Genomic DNA, 25,807 nt, shown 5'->3' on the forward strand with positions numbered 1-25,807 from the left:
CTAAAAAATTAATAAAATTTTATAGAGACTAAAATTTAAAACCATGATAATTTTTTAATTAAATTATTATTTAATTCTTAAAAAAAATTAAGGAATTTAAAACTCTTGGAAGTAAAAGATGAAATAGAGCTGCGAAAGAGTTTTTTGTGGTTTTTTCGTATTTGTGGAATGATATAAAGAAAAGCAGTCTTACTCCTATCCAAATTCCGAAGCTGTTCACTTCCTCGATTTCTCTTCTCTCTTCTTCCCCCCCCTCTCTCTCTCTCTCTCTCTCTCTCTCCCTCAGATACCTCACACGCTTACACAAGCTTTGGCTACTGCAACACTCGTGTTACTTCACAGACACTCTCCTCTGCTCCACTGAATCCAACATCACAATGGTAACAGCATAGCACGAGACAAAGCTTCATTTGGAACAAAAAATGGTGGTGGAAGAGCACAGCAATGTCAATGGGTGGCCACCGATTGGGGCTCCACTTAACGTCCACAAAGACGAGCATTGGACCAACTTCGACAGCTCCGTCAATGCTGTCTCCTTTGGCTTCGTCGCCACCGCCATTCTCATCTCCATGTTCCTCGTAATGGCCATTTTTGAGAGGTTTCTCAGACCCACTTCGCCGCCGCTATCGCCGTCCGGTCGCCGGAGCCCTCCGGACGCCGAGGCCCAGATCGGTTTCACGGGCAAGCTCGGTCACCCGTCACCCAAAGTGAGTAAATATTTAATAAAAAAGTTGTTTTTTCTATCATGGGTTTTGCCCTCATTTGCATTCCATTTTTAAAGCCTTTAACTTTTTGCTCTAAATATTGTTCTTTTTGTGTGTTTGTGTGTTTTACTTTTGGATTATTTCTCCTATCTTAATGGGGAATGCAGAGTGTTCTCTATTTTTTCCTTTTTGCTTCAAACCATGTTTTTTCACTTGTTTTTTGTTTTAATTTCTGAGAAAGTGATGATCATTTTACTCACATTAAAAAGTTTTGTTGCTTAATTTTGTTGTTTCTAGGTTGCTTCCCTGTTTTCAGTTTTGTTTTTTGCATGTGTTAAATATCATTCACATAAATTGCTTTTTCTGCTTGATCTCAGAATGCTTGTCATTACTACTAGTCTTGTTCATTTTTCTGATTAATCTCTGGGTTGTTTTATTCATGGTGTTTTTTGTGCTTATCTTTATCACCATCATCTGCAATATTTTCCTTATTTCCTTTAGAGTCTTTCTGGTATTGGCCTTCCGTTAGAGGTTTTCCTTGTGACTCTTCACTTCTTCAATTGTCCAAACTTTCAAATGTTTATGCATTTTCTTGATTTGGTAAAGTTATGTAATAATAGCTTGTTGTGGTTGTTAATCCCCCACTTCCCTTTTGAATAAAAGTCTGAATTTACACAGGCAAATCCAATTTTCTCTTTAATGGAAATTTAACTTAATAGCTCGAATTCAACCCCACCAGTGTTTTTCATTTGCACGTTCTGTCAATTATCTTAGTTATGATTTATGAGTGATCTGTATTGTCTCCTAAGTTTTATTAGGAGATGGCCCTCCATGGAAGCTTTCTACTGAACACTTGGTCCCTATTCATGAGCCTTAAATTTTATATGTACATATTTGTTATTAAAGTTGAGTCCCACATTGTCCTTGTTGTTCATCAGCTCCAGCACCTCCAATCTTTGATGACAAGGTGTGTGGCTGGTGTTTGTGATCTAAGACTGAGACATATGGTCAACGTTTATATGTTAATAGAGAAATAAAGTGACCACATGATATATTGTATTTTTATTCTACATATATATTCTCTTCTTGGCTCATACCACTTTAATGTAGTATCCTATGATGGACCAGTACCATGTAACAATTGTGTTGTCTACCTTGTGCCTTTCCTTTGGTGTAACACCCTGGGCCCACCTTCTTATCCAATCTCAGTTTAGTAGGAGGCCACAACTTGATTGGGACACTGTCTACATTGGATTTGTTTCTTTCACCTTTTTGAAAATTATTAATGATTCTCTAGCATTAGCCAATTAGGTTTAGAAGACAAAAGCTCCGTGATCAACTAATCCAGAATTTAATAGCGTATTTGTTTGGCATTTATATCACATTAAGGAATCTCAGTACGGTGTTAATGGAATATAGATGCAGAATATGGACTTGGAGAAAATGCTCCACACACTTTGGCTTCTGACAGGGATTCTTTTGATTGTTTATGGTAATGACAGTAGCCAGAGACCATGTTGGAATTTTCTTCTCTATTTCTCATTACCCAAATTATGAGATGTATATAAGTCAGCTTGACAGTTCTGTAACAAATCATGCCCGTAAGGAAATTGGATAAGAAAAGAATTTAACAGAAGGGTAGAAATATAACACGTGATTCTTGAATTATTAATCTAGTAGTAGTGACTTCAAGGTAAACTTTATGAGGTAAGGCTAACCTTTTAAAATTTAATTGTAAGTAAATTGTGAAAACTCTCAATATGCTCTATATGGGCAGAACATTGACTTTCAAGTTCAAAGGCATATATTATGCTTCATTTTCTGCGGATCCACGTATCTTGAAGTATGTTTATATCTAAGTGGTTGTCTTGCGTAAAATATATTATAGTCAAATATATGATATAAATGTTTTTGTTTTTTCATCTCTTTATTTCATTTAATCTGATATAGAGGTGACTGCCACTAGGAGTTTAGGAAAAGATTCCTTCTACCTTGTGAATCTTATACAGTGAATTCTAATCACTATGGAGACTGATGGGGTGTTTTCACTAGCTAGATCTTGGTTTGTAAGTTTAGTATCAGATGCAAAAAACTTCACACTAAAACTCTGTTCAATGATTGATTCTCTCAACAATGATAGTCAATTTGGGTGTCTCTTTGGTGTTTTACCTACAATTATTTTAGCCCCCCTTTGTTTTAGAGAAAAAGATTGTGGATGATACTGGTCAATCCACTTTCCCTGTGTGGACGCATCTTAGATCCATAACTGCTTACTCTGTCTGACATAGCGTGAAATGCTATTTGTAACTGATAGCGTCCTTTTCTTTCCATCGCACAGCTGTCATCAATTCATAACTAAATAATCTGATTGTTTCTTCAGCTAAAAATCAGTGATAATAGAGAGTATTTATCAATTTCTTTCTCCTTTCTGATATTTTACTGTCTTGCAACTTTTGGATGAGGTTCTCTTGATGAATTTGCTTTTTCTGTTGTAAAACCAAACTAGAAAATAGTAATGCAGCTGTTGCATTACTGGTTTTGTATACATAATGTGCATGAACTCGAGTTAGATGATTGCATACTCTACATTGCTTAGCCCTGAAAGATTTTGTGTTCATCAACAATATATTTTATTCTATCATGTGTAAGTTTGTCTCATGATGCTAAATGTAATGGTTGAGGGGCTTGAAAGTACTTACACAGAACTTATGGAATTTATAAAAATAATTTATGACTTCTACAAACTCTTTTTAACTTGTTTCAATAAATTTCGTAACCAAATTTATTATATAAGCTATCATATGATAAGAAGTTGTTGAATATGCATTATTTAAGCTATTTACCTATATGCATCAATAGACATAGAGCAAAGAAGAAGCATTCGTTGTCAAACATGTTTTAGTTTGATTTCTGGTCCATTTTCGTTGTAACAGTAGTGCAACTCTTTCAATCATCTTAGGTATGTTGAATCCCAGAATTTGATTAATCTATTGCAGACAGGAGATAACTTCATTTTTATTTAAATTATATATGATTTTCATCCTGGTTTTGTAATTTTTGCAGATGAGTGTATATGCCAGTGGGGTTTCAGTTCTGATGCCTGGAGATGAGATTCCTACATTCATTGCGCACCATGCGCCGTGTTGTCCAGAACGGATGTCATGGCCTTCTCATCAGCATGACACGTTACCTTGTTCCACTTCCAACACCATTCCTAACATCAATGAAGTCTGAGAGATCTTAATTCAGACCAAGTTATGCATAATTGCATTGCATCAAGGGCTTGATTCATTTTCTGTGAAGAATAGACTGTTTCTTGGGTTTGCTTTGCATCCATTTTTACCAAGAGGAATTCTCTTTAGTCTCTATAGTTTATATAACATGTAAATTAGGATTTAGTTTAGGCCAACCGGGTTGGCAATTAGATATCCTTCTTTGAAGTAAAAGGTCAATTTCTGTCCATATGTGCCTTCCTAATTCTTGTCCATGAAAAATGAGCTTTTGGGGAGGTTTTCTTGTGTAAATCAATTATCAATAGATTGAATATTGAGCCCATCAACTGGGTAAATCTTCTTTGAGCCTCCTCTAGCACATAATTTTTCTTTAATCTCCATATTATTGGTAAGATAGGATCATATCTCATTATGATTGATTATAGAAAGTAAGAAGCTGAAGAAAAACTATCCAATTCAATTAGGTAATATGTTACAAAGTGCGTTTAATGCACATTAAGGTGCCGGACAACTTCATATTCTCTCTCGTTTGGTGGTTAACATATAATTTAAAATAGAGTTATGATACATAATTATTTGTTATTAATTTTGATGAATTAATTTTTTTTATGAGTGCAATTGGAAGTTACGGTTTGATGTGTATAAGTAATAGATAGAATAATGTAAATTTTTTTTATAATCACGTATTGTAGAATGGTAGTTGTGACAGATAGAAGGATAATAATAACGAAAATAATAATTGAATAAAAAGATGTTCTGACTAATAAATGCTTTAAATTTTTTTCTCCTTTTTTTTTTTTGGTTTTTGTTTAATAACCACTGTCAAATTTAAATAAAGAACAATAATTTTTTTAGTTGTTTAGTCCTACATCGTTTGACAAATAAAATCAACATTAAGAACGAGTTTCAATATAAAAAAAGATTTTATATTGTGATTCAACAATGCAATTGTAATATCATTTTATAGAGTATGTAATAATACTTTTTCGGTAAATATATTTTTGATAGATTTAATAACATGAAATTATTTGATAATATATATATATATATATATATATATTTTTTAAATATATAATGTATAAAAACTAAATTTCATTAATTAAGGTTTTGAATGGTTGAAAAAGAACGTGTATATATCGTTATACCAAACTACTCGTGTCGGAACTTGAATCCCATTCAAAAATTGTTGAGAAAGAGAAAGTTAATACCATCCCAACTATAAAAACCTTTAAGATTTTGCGGGGGGAAAAAAAAAAGGATAAGAGTGTGTTAAATTTATTTATTTTTATTTGAAATTAAAGTTCTTAAAATTTTGTGGGTATTAAATTATGGGTTACGCTAACCTTTTTTTTTTTCTTGCAAGTATTGGTTAAAGAATAATCTTAAAATTTGAAGTAAAGTATATTTATAATTTTTTTAACCTTACGGCTCAATCCTTACCATTAAACTTAAGCATTTAAAAGTAATAATTTTAATTAAAAAATATACTATTATAATAAAAATATAAAAGTACAAGTTCATAACATTTTATTATTATTGATTACTTAATCCTAAAAATAATTAAGATTAATAATTTTTATAATTTTTAATTAATATCTTATGAATATTTATTAACAATTTTCTTAAATTATTAGGCAATTGTGCTGGACCTAACTTTCTTTAATCTGATAGAAAATTAGGAAAAAGGTGCATTAATAAAAAAAATTATTTTTCAGAAAGATTACACAATTAACTAATTTAAGTTAATGAATTAATACTACACTAGTTTAGTAGTTTTATTTAAAAATAAATTAACATATTTTAATAATTAAAAAAATAAATTTTATATATTTTAAATATTTATATATAAAATAAAAGTATTTTAAACAAAAAATTTTAAAAAATTATTTTGAGTTAATTTTAGCAATTACAAATATTATATATTAAAATGATAAAAATTAATAAAATTAAATAATTTTAAAATAATTGTTTTATTGTATAGTGTCAAATTTTTAAAGTTAAATATCAATAATCAATATATATTAATAATAATAAATTTAAGAAACAAGGTTTTAAAAAATAAAGATAAATTTATAAATATAAAAACAAGTATTCACAAAAAATTTAAAATTTATATAATATAATACGAAAAGATTAAACAAAAACTTTAATTTTTAAAATTTAAAATAAAATTAACAAAAATTTAAAAAAAAAAGGTAAAATAATTACAATAAAATTAATTTCATGAATGTTTCACTGTCTAAATAATATCTTATCAAAAAACTTTGTTGTTGCTTATTTGACTATATAAAAATTTAAAATAATATTAATTGTCATTATTTTATTAATATTTTTCTTTCATATAAAATATTGAAAAATGTTACTTAAGATTAATTATAAATAATAAATGATTAATTTTTTTATTAAAAATATAAATATTTATTGTATTTTTATATTTTACATTAGTGAATGATTTTTTTTCTTTACAAAATATATCACTTTTAAATGCTTAAAGTTAGTATTAAAAAATAATATTAACAAAATCTTAAAATATTTATACTATTTTTTGTTACTAAACATTTGTACTAGTTAGTTGGGTAATTTAAAAGTAAACAAAAATCTACCAACAAAGGGTAAATTATTAAGTTTAACAATTAATTTTAACAAAATATTATATTTCTTGATTTGTGTAAATTGTTTCTTAATGAACAAATAAAAAAAACAAAAATAGTTTTTCCTCATATTTTTTATAAATAACAGATAATTAATTTATTAATATTGATAAAAAGTAATTATGTATTATTAAATTAGTAGAATTCTCTTTGTTTATTGGATAATCCATTAATAGAAAGAAAGATACATCCATTTTGTAAGTCTCACAAACACTATGAGACGTGCAAATTTAAAGTGTATTTTTCTTTCTAATTGAAGATTTAATAAATGAAAAAGAATTTTTTTCTCTAGTATTAAATAGTTAAGTTAGTTAAACGACTAAGTATACTCACTTATATAATAAAGTTTTGTTAATCTCAATTTTTGATGGAATAATTTAAATATTTAAAAGCAAAATATTATTATAAAAATATATTTATTATATAAGCTATAAAATTATAATGAGTATTTTTTTCAATAATTTTTTTTTATTCTTAATTGTTGAATATCAGTCCTTGAAGTCAAATATAATATTTTTTTAGGTTAAATTAACCTGTTAGTCCTTATATTTTCTTTAAAATTTTAATTTGGTCTTAATAATTTATAATTTTTTAATTAAGTCCTTACAGTTTTAAAAAATTTTAATTACATTTTAATACAATTTTAATATTTAAAAGAACGCATACAAATTTTGAAAAAAATAGTTCTATTAATATTTGACTTCTCAAACATAATACTTTATAGAATAGAGGTCAATTTACTAATAAAAAATAACGATATTAATTACTACAAATTTAATTAAAAAAATAAACTACAATAATTGAATTAAAATATAAAAACTATAAAAACTAACAGATTAATTTAAACTTTTATATTAATTAATATTTTCATATTAATAAGGGATGAATACGTTATTAACCACGAACTTATAATAGACAAGAATATAAAAAATTATATATTGATGCACTTAATTATTTAATAAAAAAAAAACACCTGAGGAAGAATACATTAATGGATATGGAAAGGTATGTTATTCACTTATTCCTCTTCCACTACATTTCAATTTTCAAGAGTGACCCTTTTGAATTTCAGTGGAGGCAGATATTGACGAATCCCCAAAGCTCTGAAAAAGTGTTAAAATATGAATTCATTGTCCATCACACAGCCACTCTTCTATCAACATAACCATGATTGATAGTACATTAATTATTTGTCTCTTGCACTTTAGAAGAAGAAAAAACCATAAGAATGAGTCCAAAATGGCACCATAAACTATATTATCAGCATTACATTTCAATTGAAAACCATACAAAATGAGGACCACTGTCACTCATGTCACTATGTAAGACCACCCTTCCAACATGGCTTTTCCCTCCATTCTAAAATCAAATTCCATTCTATATGCTTTTCTTAACCATTCATTAAGAATACTAATAAGAATAGAAATAAAAATTAAAATAATTAACACTTATGAATTTTAAAATTAAAATAGATATTTTTTGCTGATAAATTATGCTATCAAAGTGGCGCATTGGGGCTAGCTAGCAGGCCTCGAGATGCAAAATCCATGTGCAATAGCATTACACTTGCTTTTATAAAAATAATTAAAAACAAAAACACTCGCTTTAGTTTTGTGCGGAACCCACAGACCAGGGAATAAAGTTTAGGAGGAAACCGGCGTGGAAAAAAAAAAGGGTAAAAAAATTAAAAATATCCCACCATAAATATGTTATTCGTATTTTAAAAGCATCAATAAAAAATATTAAATATATCTTATTAATATTTTTATTTTTTTTAAATATAATAAAAAATTATCAACAGAAATTAATTTAAGTAATCAAAGGTTCAATATTATTTCAGCAGAATTTTAAATTTTAATTTTTGTATATGTAAAAAAAATTTAATAATAAATTTACTAATTATATTTAAGTGCACGAGTTGAATCAGATTAAATTGAATAAAAAATTATTTTTTGATATTTTTTTAAATTTTTTTTTATACTTTCTTCTAATTTTTTATTTTAATAATTATAAAATTAAGTTGCTTTAAAATAAATAATAAGAATATCAAGCGTCAATCAAAGAATAATTTTATCTCATGATTGATTTTTCTGAGATTTTACGATAGTTGTTGATTTTATTGATTTTTCTATGGCATTCTGAAACAATTAGTGTTTCATCAGATAGACAATAGTAATATTTAAAAAATAATTTTGTTGACATTGATATTTAAGTTTGACTTTTAATAATTAAAAATGATTTTTTTCATTTTAAAAATATTTATTATATTTGATTGTGAATCAAATATAAATTATTTTTCATGTTAGCACAACTATTAAAAGAATTACCTTGTAGAAAATTCGATCTCGCAATCAACCAAAATATTTACGGTGCCACCAGCATAATTCATCATTTATGTGAGTTAATTTATAAAATCTTTATTTAAATTTTTATTATCATTTGAAGATGTCAAAATAAAACTAAATATATTTTAATTTTTTGTGAAAAACAAATAAATAAAGTTCACTTAGTATATAATATATTGCCTACTAAATAACAATAGATAAATTTTAAATTATATATATATATATATTTTTAAATTTAATATATTACATATATATATTATGAAATTGGGTGAGCCAAATTACTAAATTAAGTAACTTAAGTCAGGTTAATATTTTTTTATTAAGCACAAAAGTAATTTAACTTTATTTAATGCATGTTTAAATAGTAAAATAAGCAAGGACGCACATTTTAGACCGTACAAGACACTCTCGGTTGCTTCCAAACACGCACGTCAACTCCTTATGCTACTGTTATGAGCCTTATGACTAATTTTGACATTGCCATGAAAAATGTAACACTTATTTTTAATCATTTGAGATTTGACTACGCATTGATTAAAAAAAACCATCCCTATCATACACAAGGTTTCCAGCATTGCAGCTAAGTGTATATATATTCTTCTGTTATTTCAGTTTGTTAACCTGTTAAGTTAAATACGTGGTTTCTCTTCTATTTTAATATTTATATTTTTTTAGTGTTTTACTTTTTTAAGCATTAAATAGGTTGAAAAAAAGAAAAACAATATATGTTTGTGGTAATATATTTATTTTTAAAATGATTATATTCTTATGATCTAAATACAATAAAAACGTTGTATGTAATGTGATACATTCAACCAACATGTTAAGGATTTGAAAATTTTTTCTTTTTTAATTAGATATTGTCATATTAAAGTTAAAAATTAGATACATTGCTCTTTCAACAATGAAAATTCCATAAATAATATTTGTTCTTGTACTGTACGGGAAGGTACTTAGATGTATTACTGTTACCGTAGAGAGTGAATAAGTCATGTTCAGAGGAAACGCAATCTTTCCCAACCTACCAACTCATTATTCAGTGCGGTACAAGAAATCAATTTGCAGAATAGAGTGATCCAGGTACTCTCAAATTTAATTTTTTATTATTTATTTTTAAGAGTATATTAAATTTCAGTTTTCTAATAGTTTTTATCATTGCATTTATGCATCGTAATATCCACAAATTTATACTTTTTTATATTGTCTACGATTGAACTCTTTATAGGCATGTGTCTAAGTAATTACAAATCTTCTTCCCTTTTATTTTTATAAATTCACTTTATAAATATATTTTATGCTTTTAAGATTAAAAAAAATATGAAGTTAATTCAAATGCACTAATAAACTAAGTTTTTTTATAGTGTCAAGCAATCATAAATTGTTATATTAAAAAATATTAAATTATGAAATAGTTAATATAAAAAACTTATCTATGATATATTTTTATTAGTTAACAGTATAATTTTTTTATATTGATAATATGTTAAATTAAACTAAAATATATATATTAAGAGAATAAATTAAAAAAAGATAACTAGCACAAAAAAAATTTCAACTAAAAGTAGCCTCAAAGCTCTTATAGAAACATTGACTTGTAATATTTACACCCGAAGTGCATTAAGTCATTCTCAGATTGAAGAAAGTCCATTAATAATAATGAGTTATTAGTACTATGACTTGTCACTAAGCTCACCTATTCCACGGTGGCGCCACAAACCGCCACCACCAACCACCAACCACCCACCCACCCACCCAGCCCAACATTTTAAAAATCCTAGATAAAGATGAAGCATTCCAATGACACAAGTGGATTTTCCAGTGTCTCCCTAACAAAAGGCCATTTCCCCTCTCTCGCCTGAATTTCCTTTTTCCGGCCACCATTCTCCGGCGGGCCGGTTCTGACCCATGCAGGTGACTGGATGGTTTTTCTTGCAGATGGGCTCCGACCCAAGACAGACCTAGCTGCTCCCGTTCCGACACCGGTGGTCAGTGACCTTGTCCGCCGGAAGGAATTCTCGCCGGAAGCTCTCCGGCGACGAGTTCCAACACTGTCTATTTTCTGACCCATTTGGTCCCTGCACTGAACAAACTTCATAGACCCAACATTCTTTGTTCCATAGACCATTCTCTCTCTTCTGCTGCCATTTTCACTGGGAAAGGAGCGATTTTTCTGCATTTTGGCATGAGATTTTTCGATCCTTTTGCGGATTTTTTCTCTCTCTTCTCTCTTGTTGGTGATTGAAGTAGCTGTGGACATGGTTTCGCTCAAGCTCCAAGCTTTATCTTCAGCTTTGTAAATAGACAATATCTTCTTATCAACCTTGCCCAATTCTCTGAACTTCTCAAAGGTCGTGTTCTGGAATGGTTTTTGAGGTTTCGATTTGGCGATGGTTGTTGGGTTCCATTTGGGAGTTTCCGAGAGTACTTCCTTCACTTTCTCTTTTTCTATTGCTCTGTTGCAAGGTTTTGGATTATCTCGAGAAGTGAGAGGTTTTGGTGAATCATGGGATTTTCTTGACGATGGAAGTGAGGAATTTGAGGTAGTGTTGGTGCTCACACAACAACCCATAACCGTGTTGGAGTTTTTACACAATCTGAGAAACTTAGTGTTTGGTTTCCTTCAAAGAACTAACATTGTTGAAGGCGTGTTCAAAGGGCGTTGGGTGTCCTCAATGAGGTAGCTTTCCATTACAGAAATTGCACAGCAAATGTTAGTTAAGGAAGAGAGTGAATTGCTGGGGTCAAATGGTGTGCATTTATTGTGAGATCTCCACTGGTCACACGAGCAAATGTTAGGGACAAGTTAAACATTTTAATATGGATATAATATAATTTTTATACCAAAACCCTTTTTATCTCTATGTGACATTACTTATCTTATTATTGATTTTTTTAATTTTTTTAATTATAACAAAATTATATAATTCTCACGTACAAATAATATTTCTCTTTTAATACAAAAGACAAGAAAGAGTGAGGAAAAGTTAATTAAAATGCACATGAATTTGGATGGATGGATTCAGCCAAAAATTAATGGGACTTATTTTTTTAATGGATCTGGTAGGGGTGGCAACTGTGTTGTTTTATTTTGGTCCATGCTTTCGTAAAAGTGAATATACATATTGAAAAAAAATAATTAAAAATACCTGCTGTGGGTGATTGTTATATGGGGATTTGTGAACTATCACCTATGCCCCATCTGTCTTGTCTTGCCAGTTTTTATCAGGTAAGGCGAACGATCGGTCCAGTAATCCTGTATGTTAAATAACATTAATAATACGCGCATTTGAATATACTTTTTTTTTTAACAACTTTTTCTTATATATGATTGATAAACATTTTAAAATAATTAAATTAACTTAAGAAATAAATTTACAAAAAAAATAAATTTTTAAAAATATTAACTAGTTACAACTATATACAAAATTTATTATTTATTTAATGTGAATATCTAATTTTATCCAAATTTCATCTAAAATAATAAATACATAAATAATAAAAATACAATAAAAATTAGATGAGATTTTAAATTTTAAATCCATAAGTTGTTAAAATTTTAAATATGTAGATATGATTAATGGGTAGATTTTAAGAAAGGTGAATGAGATGTTTAAAAAAAGTGTCAGAGGTAGCCATTAGAAAAATAGAAAGATAAAATCTGTTTTTAAAAAATAAAAAATAAATAAATAATCTTATTAAATAGGACTTAAGGTTAAAATATTTGGCTATAAATAAAAAGTTTAAGGCTTTTGAAGATTGAATTTACACTTGTTTTTTTTTTTTTTATGAAAATTCAATATAAAGAATCAAACTTTCCTAGAGATTGAGACAAAGAGAAGAAAGTAGAAAGAATTTGAAAAACAAAAAGGAAGAGAATTTAAGGGAGCATAACGAGACAAAGAAGGAAAGAAAATAGAGAGAATTTGAGAGACAAAAAGAAAGAGAATTCAAAGGAGCATAACGAGACAAAGAGGAGAGGAAAAAAAGGAACTCACATAATCAATAACACTTTAAAGATTGAAGAAAGGAGCTTCACCCTAAACAACCACAGCTGATAAAAACAAGTAAGGACTTATTCATCATTTTTTATATTTTCGTATGCTTTTTCAATGTTTTCTTTGTAAGATTTCCATCTCTTTCGTTTTCTTCTTGCCTTCACCCTAGTTTTTATAAAACCTAAAAAAAATCCAAAAAAACCTATTGTAGGAAGTTAAATTTCAAAAATAAATTTTAAAATTAAATTAAATATAATAATTCAATTTTGTAGGAGGTTAAAAAATAAAAAAAATATAAAATTTAAATTTAAATTCAAATATTCAATTTTTAAAATTTAAAATATGATTTAAAAATTGTCAAAGTAGTTTCTAAATTTTTAGGAGAGAAAATAAAAAAGAAAAAAAAAATTGATTATTGATTATCAAAAAATAAGGGATCATAGAAAGTTAGATCCTTTATTAAAATAAAAATAAATAAACAAATAAATAATACGATCTAGAGTTTCAAAAAATGCCTATAGATAGGAAGTTTAAGTCTTCAGAAAGCGGAACACTTTTTTATGATGAAACAAAAGGAGAGAGAACTGATACCTTTTAGAAAGCACGAGAAAATTAAGAGTTTAGGAAATGAAGTGAGGGAAAAAAACTAAGAGAGAGAATTGAGAAAATTTGAGAATTCAAGAAAGGGAATATGACGAGATTAAGAGGAGAAATAAGAAAGTTACAAAAAAAAATATTCGAAGAAAACTAAGGATTCTCAAAACTCATGGAATCAATAATACGTTAGAGGTTGAAAGGAAGAGTTCCAACAAAAGAACCATAAGCTATCACGAGAGAGCCTATCACGAGAGAGCCGACAAAATAATTAAGGACTTATTTTATTTTTTTAATTCTTTTTCTTTTTGTATTGTGTTTCTTTTTTCTCTTCTTCTTACATTTTTATCCTCACTCGTCCATACAAAATTTATTTAAAAAAAATATAATCTCGTGAAACCCTAAAAATATTTTTCTTTTTTGCCTTTCCTTTTACTAAAAATATAATTTTATCAAACCCTAAAAAAGCTAATTTGTAAAAAACCCTCCCTTCTTTTTGTCCTAAAAATCATAAGGTTTATTTTTAATGCTAAAAAATCAATTTTTTTGCAAACCCAAAAAAGGAACGAATAATTTTTTTCTCCAAAAATTCCTGTTTCCAATGATAAACCCTAAAAATTTCTAACCCTAAAAAACTCTAATTTTTCTCCTAAAATTCATTATTTTGACCCAAAACATCCTAATTTCCTCCAATATCCTTTCTTTTTTTTAAAAAAAAGTCATCCTTTTTGTGAAACCCTAAAAAACTCTAATTTTTTTCTCAAAATCCTTTTTTTATCTTAAAAATCCCTTTTTGGCAAACCATAAAAAACTTAATCTTTTTTTGCTAACTTAGAAAAACCCTTTGAAAAATCCTAATTTTTTTTAAAACCCTTAATATTATTTTTTCACAATAAAAAAACAATTTCTTTATAATTCCCATAAAAAAAATAATTTCTAAATCAAGAAAGAGTTATTTTTCATTACGTCTATTTGCATTTATCCTTACTCTTTTTCATTTATTCCATATGTTATTCTTTATTTTCTCTTTGCATGTAAAAATTAAACTTTTGTTATAAAAAAAATATTTTAAATCTACGCAACGGTCAAATAATTTTGATAGAACAGTGAATTTACCTATCAAAATCTATTAAAATTGCTTGGTCATTGCGTGGATTTAAAATATTTTTCTACAATAAAGATTCAGTTTTTATATGCAAAGAGGACATAAAGAATAACATATGGAATAAATGAAAAAAAGCAAGGACAAATGCAAATAAAAGTAACAAAAAATAACTCATTCTTGATTTAGTTTTATTTTTTTTGTAGGATTTACAAAGCAATTGTGTCCTTTTTTTTTGTGAAAAATAATGATTTTTAAGGACTTTTAAAAAATTAGGGTTTAGGGTTTCTCAAAATGTTTTTTAAAAGGGATTTTTAAGAGTGAAAAAAAAATAGAGGATATTGGGAGAAAATTAGGGTTTGTTGGGGTTTTTTAAAAATAATGAATTTTAGGAGAGAAACTAGGATTTTTTAGGGTTTATCATTGAAAAAAGGAATTTTTGGAGAAGAAAAATTATGCCTTCCTTTTTTGGGTTTGCAAAAAGAATGACCTTTTAGTATTAAATAAAAAAACCTTATGATTTTTAGAACAAAAAGAATGGAGGATTTTTTACAAATTAGGTTTTTTAACGTTTGATAAAATTAAATTTTTATTAAAAGAAAAGAAAAAAAAAGTTTTAGGATTTTACGAGATTAATTTTTTTTTTTTTACTTTGTATGGATGAGTGAGAATAAAAAAGGCAAAAAGAAAAAAAGAAAGAAAGAAAGAAAGCATAAAGAAGAATTAAAAAAAGATAAGATAAGTCCATATTTGTTTTGCCAACTCTCTCGTGGTGGTTTAGGGTTCTGTTTTGGAGCTTTCTCTTTCAACTTATAACGTATTATCGACTCTGTGAGATTTGAAGATCCTTATTACTTTCTGAATATTTGTTTCTCTATAACTTTTTCCTTTTTTTTTTGGTCTCATTGTGCTCCATTTCTTGATTTTTCGCTCATTTTCTTATCTCCAAAATTCTCTCAATTCTCTCTCTCTCTTTTTTTTTTCTTTCTATTCATTTTTTAAACTCTTAATTTTTTTGTGCTCTCGAAAATGTGTCAATTCTCTTCTTGTTTCATCGTAAAAAAATATTTACTCTATGATGACTTAAGCTTTCTATTTATAGGTATTTTTTAAAATTCTACATCCTATTATTTATTTATTGTATATTTATTTTAATAAAGACTCTAACTTACTATGACCACTTATTTTTTGATAATTAATAATCAATTTTTTTTCATTCACTCTCTTAAAAATCTACAAACTATTTTGATTATTTCTAAATCAGATTTTAAATTTTAAAAATTGAAGATTTGAATTTGAATTTGAATTTGAATTTATTATTTTTATCTATTTTCTTAACTTCTTATAAAATTAAATCATTATATTTAATTTTTAATTTTATTTTTAAAAAGAATAAGATAAAATTAAGTATTTATAAATACTTTCATATTGTCTATCAACATAGTCTTAGCATCGACGTATAGATTTAAACAACATTTTAATTAAACGATGTTTAATTATTAATTTAAATAAAAAAACTGTATGTTTGAGTTTAAACAGCACAATTTCAGAAATTGTTCATTTAGCGTTTGGTAAACATAGCTGTTTTATCCTTAAAATGTATTTTGAAAGTTCAATAAAGTATATATTTATAAAATAGTTTTATTATACTCATCATTTTAAGAAAACGACTTTCAGAGCTGGAAAGGAGTAAAAGGACATAGCCACGCCTAATAATATTAAGTTTTAAAGATTTCAAATGAGAAAAACAACTACGTACGAATTCTCATACATAGTTATTTCATGGATTCTAATTTCTCGATTCGGTATTTTTGAGTTATAGAATTTCAAGAAGCTAAATATCATTTAAAATTTACCAGCGTCCACCAGAGTTAGAAACTTGTATTCCAAAATACTCATCAACACCCATTTGTTGGGCCAAAATTTCAAAGATAAAGGAGAATCAAGGGTTGGGTTGGGTGACAAATGAGGCTGAATAGGGTAGCTCATGGTAATCAAGTGATGTTCAAAGGGTTGTATTTTTGTTGGAAATATTCTAATACTCAAATTAATACAAATTTAATCAAAATAAGAATATAAGGTTTGAGCTAAAGCATTCCTTTTATATATATATATATACACACACACACACAAAAACACAATCCTTTGAATATCACTTAATTACCATGTGTCCTTAATACTATGACTGTTTAGTATAGTAGCGCGTCAAATACGTGTACAATAAATATGTATGATACATGTAATAAAATTGATAATGTACTAAAATGTTAAAATTGTCAAATAATAGAAAAATGCTTGTGTAACTATGGGTGTTTAGGGTTGTGCCTTAATCTTAGGTAAGCCTAGACTGTATTTTTTTTAAGATAGACAAATGACTTGTGACTCATATAGGGTTTTATGATCGTAGTTAGTATTAATCAAATATGAATAAAAACAATTAACTTATGACATAAAAATAGACAAATGCCCTGTGACTAAAAAATATTAAATGAAAATAAAATTAACCAAATATAAATTCAAATTAATAAGACATAAACAAGAACGATAATAAGTTTACTCATGTTTTCGAGGACAATTTCTCTCACAAAATTTGTATTTTTTTTCTTTATATTATATGTATTATTGCTTTACAAATTTATAAATACAGGTGTTGCTCCAAAACTTTAAAAATTCTAAGTTTATTACTGGTTAAGAAGTCTCACAATATCACAATTTTAATATTTGTATCCATTATATATATATATTCATACATTATCTACATTTAAATAGACTTAGAATATGATTTACTATTATGCATTTGTTTGGAAAATAAATAAAATATGAACATTATATAACACTAATATTAATGGTAAAAAAATAGTAACTTAGATAAATAAAACATTTTAAAAGAATTTCACGTTTTAGATATAAAATATGATAAATACAGGATACAGATATGGAACTTTTTTTATAAGGGAAAAAATTGAAAAATACTAAAATATGATATTTTGGATAAAATTACGAAAAATATAAAAATTGAGCTGAAAAACTGTCATAAGTGATTTTTGGTCTTTTAAATTTTTTATTATTTTTTAAAAAATTTCATTAGAAATTTTTTTAGTTTTTATATATTTTTTGAAAAATTATTATTGACAATGTTTGATGTATTATAATTTTTTATATTTAATCTCTAAATTTCTATACCTACACTAAAAATTATTATCAGATTTTTGAATCCCATATTTTTATATATTATAAAAAAAATTGATACTTTAATATATATTATTTTTAAATATCATATTTAAATAAAAAAAGCCATATGGACTCAGTTTAGTAATATTCTATCTATATATGCAAAAACTTACAAGTAATTTTTCATACCCAGACTCAGACTTATTTAACAAGTAAATTTCTTATTTATTATAAATAATTTTTTTGATGATTCATTAAGTTTGAATCTAATTACAAAAGCGAACCATATAGTTATAATAATAAAAGAGTCGTTCCCATTTTTCCTTTGATGAGTTGGAATATTACAAAATATAAAAACTAAACATGCAGCAAAATGAGCTATTCAACAAACGATAATTATTTTAATTTTTTCATTTTACTGACTTTTATATATAAAAAAATAACAAGAGGGAATAGTGTTATATGAGACACAAAAGAAAGAAAAAAGCAATGAAAACTTTTAAAATTAGAAACATTCGACAATGTAATCTCTTCACTAATTTGGAACTTTATTCTGTATTAAAGTATGGAAAGCAAGGATCACCGGTGAGTGTCCACCATAAAAGAAACCGTCGCGGTACAAGGTTGGTGGACCCCATTATTCTTCTTTGTCTTAATTTAAAAATATTCTCGTACTTTCAAATATAAAAATACATATTTTAAAAAATAAAAATAATTTATGCTGCTTCATCATATTTAAATATTTAAAACTAAATTCATAATATTAATTTTAGCTAATTTTAAATTAAATGGACACTTATTGAATAGAGAAATTGAACCAACGTTCATATTAGAAACAGTGCTGTTGTTGCTGTAGTAGTTGTTAGCTCTTGCTTTTGGAAAGAGAGTCAGAACAAAGCAGGACAGAGGGTGTGACTTTGGACCATTGCATTGCAATCATCTCTTCTTTTTCACTCTCACCACTTCATTTCAAGTTTATTTGCCTCTGACCGCTAAAGGGTATGTTTCTTCTCTCACAATTACCCTCATTCTTGTCAAAGTTTATGCCTTTGTCTTTCCCTGTTGCTTCAGTTTTCAATTTTGAGCTTAGTAGCGTTGTTTTGAGGCTTCTTCTCTGTCTGCCATCCTCAGAAGGCATTGGAAAAGGTGCTGAGTTGAAAAAAGATTCTTTGGAAGAAATGGGTTGTGCGAATTTGGAGTTGCATTTGCAAATTTCCATCGTGTCAGTGTTGATTTTTACTGGAACATTCTGTGTTGGTGACACTGACCCTCTTGATGGTACAGTTCAGGGTTCTCATTCTCCAGTTTTACTTCTAATTTTATGATGCTCTGGTTAATGTGTTATGTAAAAGCTTTCTGTTAATGTGTTTATGGTTCACACTTCACAGTTGCAGCAATCAATAGTTTGTATGTGGCTCTCGGCTCACCATCTCTTCAGGGGTGGAAATCAACAGGTGGTGATCCATGTTTGGAAGAGTGGCAAGGTGTGAGTTGTGTCTTCTCCAACATAACTGCATTGTATGCCCCTTTCACTCTCTTAAACTATTGTTATTGTTTAATCATGTCTTGTGTTGTTGATTTGTTGTTTTCCATTTTCTTAAAAAAGTGTGATGTTTGTTTGGTTTTTCTTAGGTTATTTAATTGATGAAGCTGAATGTGATTTTCTAAAATTTATATTTCGCTTGGCAGACGACTCGGAGGCATGAATTTAAGTGGAGAGCTGGGAAGTAATTTGGATTTCCCATCCATCATAGAATTGTAAGTGTTGTTTTTTCAAGATAAAGGGTAAATGTCATTAGCATGTCTTTCTTAACCTGAATTCAATATTATCTTTTGGAATATTTCTTTTGTAAATTAGATTGAATTAGTATATAATATTACATTTTTTTTTTCCTATTTGTCCAAATTCATCGGTGAATAGAGGAGTCAAATTTGTTTTGCTTATTAGGGGATATTATGGCCAAGTTTGGATAAGTTTATGGAGAAGTTCTTATAAGAGAAGAAATTAATATGAAAATGAAAAAAAAACTTCTCGAATAAGTTAAGAGCAATTTATACTCCTCAAGTTTTACAGAAGTTAAATGAAAGAACTTCTAAAAACTAGAGAAATATAGGTATTTTTAAGTTTTGGAAGGAACTTTATTTATTTTACTACTTAATTTTTTACTCCTATAAGTACTTATTGAAAAATTTATCCAAATTGAGCCTATAGCTCTTGACCAATAGAAGAAATAATATGCTTAGTTGTTATGGTTCCATTATTGTGTTATTATTTGCATGAAGCCTCATGGAGCTTTGTATTCTCCAATTGGGCAGGGATCTTAGCGACAACCACATTGGAGGGACCATTCCATCCACTTTGTCTCCTACCTTGAGGAACTTGTATGTTTTCTTGATCATCACTGATTTCATGTTTTGTTTAAATGTATTGACTAAATCATTTGTCCTATCCATAAATAGAAGCATCCTTATGAAAGTTTATGTTCTCTATTTACAAATGTAGGTCACTTTCAGCTAATCAGTTAACTGGAAGCATTCCAGATGCCTTGTCCTCATTAACTCAATTGTCAGACTTGTGAGTTTATAACATTTCCTCTTCTCAATACGAAGTTGTTACATTTTTCATAATCTGTTTCTTCATTTTGAAAGCGAATTTGTTGCCACCCTTAGGTCATTACAAAATAACCTTCTGAATGGACAAATCCCAAATGCGTTTCTACAGCTCACTGGTTTGATGAATATGTAAGAAAATTTTGTTAAATCACATTTATATCTAAGTGTCTTTATTTCATCCAATAAGACACAAATTCTGCACTTTGCTGTAGGGATTTGTCTGGCAACAACTTAAGTAGTCAACTTCCTCCCTCAATGGGGAACTTGTCATCCCTTACCACATTGTGAGTAAAACTTATAGTAACTAAGAGATTATATTTGCTTACTTGTTCAATTAATGCATGTTTTTATTTATTTTGCAGACACTTGCAAAACAATCACCTTGCTGGGACTCTTTTTGTCTTGGAGGACCTCCCTCTTCAGGATCTGTATATTTCTCTAAAACTATACACTCTTTACAAATGTAGAAATGAGTCAATGAACTATTGTCTCTACCTTGCAACAATTTAGGCATAGGAAATTTAGAGTTTGTTTTTAAGTTAAACTGTGAATTTATAATAATGTAGGAATATAGAGAACAACATATTCTCTGGGCCAATTCCTCCGAAGTTGTTGAGTATCCCTAATTTCAGGTAAGTTTTTAACTTTCTTGTTCTGTTCTAACGTAGTTTTTCTTTCTCTCTCTGGCTTAGTAAAAACTTTGCTCATTTCGAGGAGAAGTTACACTAAAAGTTTTTCTATTGTAGTTTACAAGAATTAGCAATAAAATACAGTGTAATGTATTACGATTATCCTTTTCCAGATTATCTTAGCATTTTTTTTTTTTGCTTTTTTTTTTTTTTTGGCATATAGCTTTCAGGTAAAATAAATTCATTCATAGCATCATTACCAGATCTCTCATGCAAGTTAGTTACAGTAGCATTTATTTTGCAGAAAAGATGGGAATCCATTCAATACTACTATTATTCCATCACCTCCAGCTGCTTCCCCTGCACCTGCTGCTATGGCTCCTTCTCCAGAAGAATCACCAGCAAAAGTGGCAAACAGTCCTTCTGCTACCATGAAAGCACCAATGTCTGCAATTTCTCGGAGGCCTTTCAAAGTTAAGAGAATAGTTTGGATTGGTGGTGCAGGATTTTTAATATTTATTGCATTAGTAGTTAGTCTTCTAATGTTGTGGTTCTATAAGATCCGGCCAGAGAACAAAAAGTATAAGAAACGTAACATGGGTGTGTACACAAGATCTTCACATAAACATACATTTAGTGACTCTCCTTTTGAAGCAACTAACGACGAAGAGAAAGGTAAATATGATCCATTATAGATATAGCCCTTATTGCTTTATAATGTAACTTTTTAAATATTTGCAATTTGAAATGACAAATCTGAGTAACCATCATTTGTATATGGAGTACCTAATACAAGAACGAATTTGATTCCAAAGTTGCCGGATGAACAAGAAATACATGTAAAATGAGTATCTGAAATTTCATAATGCAATAATGTTTGTGAATTAAACAATGCAGGATGGAGTTCCAAACTTCCACCCTTGCAGCCAGCACCACCACATCAGCTCCCAATCATTCCTGGAGAGAAGTTCATTCATCCAACTTTATCTACCAAAGTAACTGATAGACAATTTATAACAAGTTCTATCAAAATTTATACTATTGCATCACTTCAGCAGTACACAAATAGTTTTTCTCGTGAAAATTATATTGGGGAAGGGACACTCGGCCCTGTTTACACGGCTGAGCTCCCTGATGGAAAGGTATCATTCTTCTAGTCTATTTGTTTTTTTGGTTTTCTTAATATTTATTTCAGCTTAGTATGCAATGTTCATTACTTCGAAATTAGGTTCGGGCCACTCTAACTAGGCATTTCTTATTAGTATGATTAATGCTTTCAGTAATATGAATGATTGTGCTCTTACGTTTTTGCTGTTGGGAATTGGTGGGATATAAAAGGAGATTGTCTATGTTTTTCCAATTTCTGCACAAGTTTTTCTTTTATTGCTTGATTGACCTGATTGGTTACTACATTATTTTTCTAGTGTCACTTATTTAACTGGTGCTTCTAATTCTTATATCTTTCAAATACTTCTGTAGCTACTGGTAGTTAGGAAACTTAATGCGACTGCTTCCATGGGGCACAATCATGAACAGTTTCTCCAATTAGTGTCCAGTATCTCCAAAATTCAACATGCTAATATTGTGAAGCTTATGGGCTATTGTGCTGAGTATAGCCAGCGGCTACTTGTATACGAGTATTGCAGTAATGGGTCCCTACATGATGCATTGCATGCAGATGCTAAACTTCCAATTAAACTTTCATGGAATGATCGCATTCGAGTGTCACTTGATGCTGCAAGATCCTTAGAGTAAGTTTAGCAATTCCTCTCAAATCAATCACTCATTTGAATAGCTAGATAAACATAATATTGGTTAGTCACCAATGCTTGCCTTGTTCTGGATTATGGAGGTTGAATATAGCTTTTGTATGTTTTAAGTATTAATAATTATATCCTAGGTCTTGCAATTTGTACAATTCTGCAAGGAAGTTCTTAAGCATTTGATATGAAATTGAATCTCCCTCTTCATAAAGAGTTTATGTTTCATGCTGGGGGCACTAGATTAAGGCGTTGGTAATTTCTTGCATTTCTTGACAACCTTAAGTTTGGTGAACTTTGTTTTTCTCTCTTGTATTAGGTATCTGCATGAGCAGTGTCAGCCACCTATTGTGCACCAAAATTTTAGGTCTGCTAATGTTCTCCTAAATGACAAGTTGGAAGTGTGTGTCTCAGATTGTGGATTAAGTTCTTTATTGTCTTCAGGCTCTGCTGGTCAGGTAACTGTTTAGCTTTAATATCTTCACTCATTTTCAATTGATATCTAGTTTGAGGGTTTCATGGTTCTTTTGTGTTTCTTAAATATGTTCTGAACATTCTTGGAGTTCTACGAGCATGATGGAATGGAAGGCCTAAAATACAAGATTTACATATTTAAATACAGAAAAATGTGGTCATATATTTTATTTTCCAAAAATTAGGCTGTGAAAGGAACCTAGTTTTAAGAAGCAACAAGATGCACTTATGGCCCAATGAGGGTTGGCTCACCTGATGGGATCAAGTTGCATCGCCTAATCATTCAGGTTTGCCGGATATGTGATGTGACTCATTTGGTATTCATTGATGTCAGATCATACACGTTTTAAGTCATCACAAATGATACGAAGTGAATTGTATTACAACCTTTTCATAAATTACCAATTTCAATTTATCAATCCTGTATAAAGTTATTTACTTTATTTTTAAATTCTTAACAAAATAATTCGGGTTTTAATAAATAATATCTTGACAGTATAATACGTCCTATGAGTATAGGTTTGATATATGATTTAGATATGATAAGTAATAATTCTTAATCAGAAAACAAATAATTGGATAGTTTACAAGCTTTTGCTGTATTGGTTGGTCATCTACAGGTACCACAGTAAGTCCTTGTTGAGGCTTGCAGCATGCTCAAACCTTGGAATGGGTGAACCTCCCATTCCCCTTAGACTTTCATGTACCCAAGAACAAGGATGCAGTTATGGAATTTCCTTAGGAATAAAAGGATTCAATACATTGTTCATCCCTAACCTACTTTGCAGCTACATCATGGTGGCTGCAAGTAAATTTGATTATAAAATATTTTTACGGCAGCTATACCAAATGGATGATTGGCCTTTTTCTGTAAGATTTTTAAAGGATTCATAACTGAGTGACTTAGATTCCAATTCTCCCAGTACTCAAAATTCTATAAATTTAATTCTACAAACTAGGGTGTTTTGTGCTAGTAAGATGCCAGCAACTAGCAAGTACTCAGTTACAGACCTAAGATATGAGGTTGAATTTTCTGCTATCTTTTTAATCTTTGTTGCATTTGTGGCTAACATTGGTGGATTTGGTGCTTCTATTCTCAGTTGTCAGGAGGCCTTCCCACAGCAAATGGTTACAGTGCTCCAGAATTTGAGCACGGAAGTTACACACAGCAAAGTGATGTCTTTAGTTTTGGAGTTGTGATGCTAGAACTCCTCAGTGGTCGAAAACCGTATGACAGGTTAGCAATCCCATTAGTGAATTAGATACTTGAGTTCAATAAAGTAGTCTTCAAAGCATTGGATTTGACTGAGGCATCACTAATTACGTGTTTTTAGCTCTCGGCCTCATGGAGAGCAATTTTTGGTGAGATGGGCAGTCCCTCAACTCCATGACATAGATGCTTTGTCAAAAATGGTTGACCCCTCCTTAAATGGAGCATATCCTAAGAAATCCTTGTCTCGTTTTGCTGACATTATTTCTTCATGTATACAGGTAATTTCTGATTACTTTTCACGCCAAACACAAAAGGAAGAAAGTGATGTTAGGATCCTATGTTGTTTCGGGGTTCAATGCACCGATGCAATCTTTAATGATAAAAAATTGAAGCGTGGTTTGCATATTTACCTGGCCTTTCGTAGTTGAAATTGACATTCTTGTTTGTCTCGTTAAGTTGGACATGTGCAACCATGACACGAAGTATCCCTGTGTGCCAAGTATATGCTTGGTTCAACTTATTTTAGAAAAATAATTGTTTATTTTTGTTAGTTTTCTGAGAACTTTTTAAAAATAGGCAATTATTTCTCTGGAAATAATCGTTTCCAAACATGCACCAAGACTAAGACCTTTCAAGGAATATATGGTCTAGAATTAGAACTGTACCCCGAATCCTTGATATTGTCATCATTTCATGTGTTCTATTATACTGGTTGATGTAATTTTGTACTCTATGGCAAATATAATCAGTATCATTTTGGGGGTTGAATTTACATGTCCTAGTTGAACCTATCATTTATTTATCCTTTTTATCTGTTTTTCTTCCAGCATGAACCTGAATTTCGACCAGCAATGTCAGAAATTGTTCAGGATCTCTTGCGAATGATGTAGAGGATCATGCAGCCAGCTATTAATGAGATTATTAACTGCTAGCAAATAGTCAAAGAGAAGACAGGTTATGAGTACCAGATTTTCAGGACATATCCTTTCTTTTCCTATTTTTTTATAGTGAGATCAATTATTACGCTTCCTGACGTGATTTTATTGACTTAGGATTGTGTTATGTACACACACAAACGCAACACGCAGATTATTCACAGGAACATGCGTTTGTCATGAAAAGCAAAACTTAAATAATATATTTTTTGTATATATAGTGTGAGGAATATGTGTATTTTTCATTTTTGTATGATATTTTAGCAGGAATGTTTATATTTGTTAATAAACGTTTTGGGCACATCACATTTTTCCCTCGTATCTCAATCATATTCATAAGTAGCCAGAATGATGGTTAAAATTTTTAATATACAAAATGATGGTGAAA

The 25,807-nt window shown here is 29.0% G+C and overlaps 3 protein-coding genes across 4 annotated transcripts; 2 read left to right on the plus strand and 1 right to left on the minus strand.

The window, feature by feature from the left end:
- The first annotated feature begins 287 nt into the window (after nt 1-287).
- Nucleotides 288-3,938, plus strand: LOC113859249. Its single transcript, XM_027492058.1, has 2 exons — nt 288-707; nt 3,768-3,938. The coding sequence occupies exons 1-2, from the start codon at nt 423-425 to the stop codon at nt 3,936-3,938; spliced, it is 456 nt and encodes a 151-aa protein (XP_027347859.1). The 5' UTR covers nt 288-422.
- A 6,769-nt stretch (nt 3,939-10,707) lies between these two features.
- On the minus strand, nt 10,708-11,502 carry LOC113859897. The gene has a single exon (XM_027492560.1). It carries the CDS (start codon nt 11,500-11,502, stop codon nt 10,708-10,710), a length of 795 nt encoding a protein of 264 aa, XP_027348361.1.
- A 7,435-nt stretch (nt 11,503-18,937) lies between these two features.
- Nucleotides 18,938-25,607, plus strand: LOC113858715 (protein STRUBBELIG-RECEPTOR FAMILY 3-like). Of its 2 annotated transcripts, XM_027491451.1 has the most exons (17): nt 18,938-19,073; nt 19,184-19,313; nt 19,485-19,553; nt 20,112-20,177; nt 20,299-20,370; nt 20,466-20,537; nt 20,621-20,692; nt 20,771-20,836; nt 20,975-21,040; nt 21,342-21,712; nt 21,935-22,179; nt 22,517-22,788; nt 23,117-23,255; nt 24,372-24,508; nt 24,606-24,762; nt 25,312-25,438; nt 25,537-25,607. In XM_027491451.1, exons 1-16 carry the CDS (start codon nt 18,974-18,976, stop codon nt 25,372-25,374), a joined length of 2,097 nt encoding a protein of 698 aa, XP_027347252.1. In that variant the 5' UTR covers nt 18,938-18,973; the 3' UTR covers nt 25,375-25,438; nt 25,537-25,607. The 2 variants fall into 2 exon arrangements, with proteins under 2 accessions (XP_027347252.1, XP_027347253.1); XM_027491452.1 differs by lacking the exons at nt 23,117-23,255; nt 25,312-25,438; nt 25,537-25,607 and having other exon boundaries at nt 24,606-24,725.
- The last annotated feature ends 200 nt before the right edge of the window (nt 25,608-25,807 follow it).

Source organism: Abrus precatorius, unplaced genomic scaffold (assembly GCF_003935025.1).
Source record: "Abrus precatorius isolate BTA unplaced genomic scaffold, Abrus_2018 Scaffold2, whole genome shotgun sequence".
Lineage (NCBI taxonomy): Eukaryota > Viridiplantae > Streptophyta > Magnoliopsida > Fabales > Fabaceae > Abrus > Abrus precatorius.

What these genes read in the sequence shown, in the direction of transcription:
- LOC113859249 (XM_027492058.1), top strand. Translation starts at nt 423, where the DNA reads ATGGTGGTGGAAGAGCACAGCAATGTCAATGGGTGGCCACCGATTGGG. An exon ending in TCGGTCACCCGTCACCCAAA is followed by an intron (nt 708 to 3,767) that starts GTGAGTAAATAT and finishes TAATTTTTGCAG; the next exon opens with ATGAGTGTATATGCCAGTGG.
- LOC113859897 (XM_027492560.1), bottom strand. Translation starts at nt 11,502, where the DNA reads ATGGGTTGTTGTGTGAGCACCAACACTACCTCAAATTCCTCACTTCCA.
- LOC113858715 (XM_027491451.1), top strand. Translation starts at nt 18,974, where the DNA reads ATGGGTTGTGCGAATTTGGAGTTGCATTTGCAAATTTCCATCGTGTCA. An exon ending in TTAACTCAATTGTCAGACTT is followed by an intron (nt 20,371 to 20,465) that starts GTGAGTTTATAA and finishes TGCCACCCTTAG; the next exon opens with GTCATTACAAAATAACCTTC. An exon ending in AACTAACGACGAAGAGAAAG is followed by an intron (nt 21,713 to 21,934) that starts GTAAATATGATC and finishes TAAACAATGCAG; the next exon opens with GATGGAGTTCCAAACTTCCA.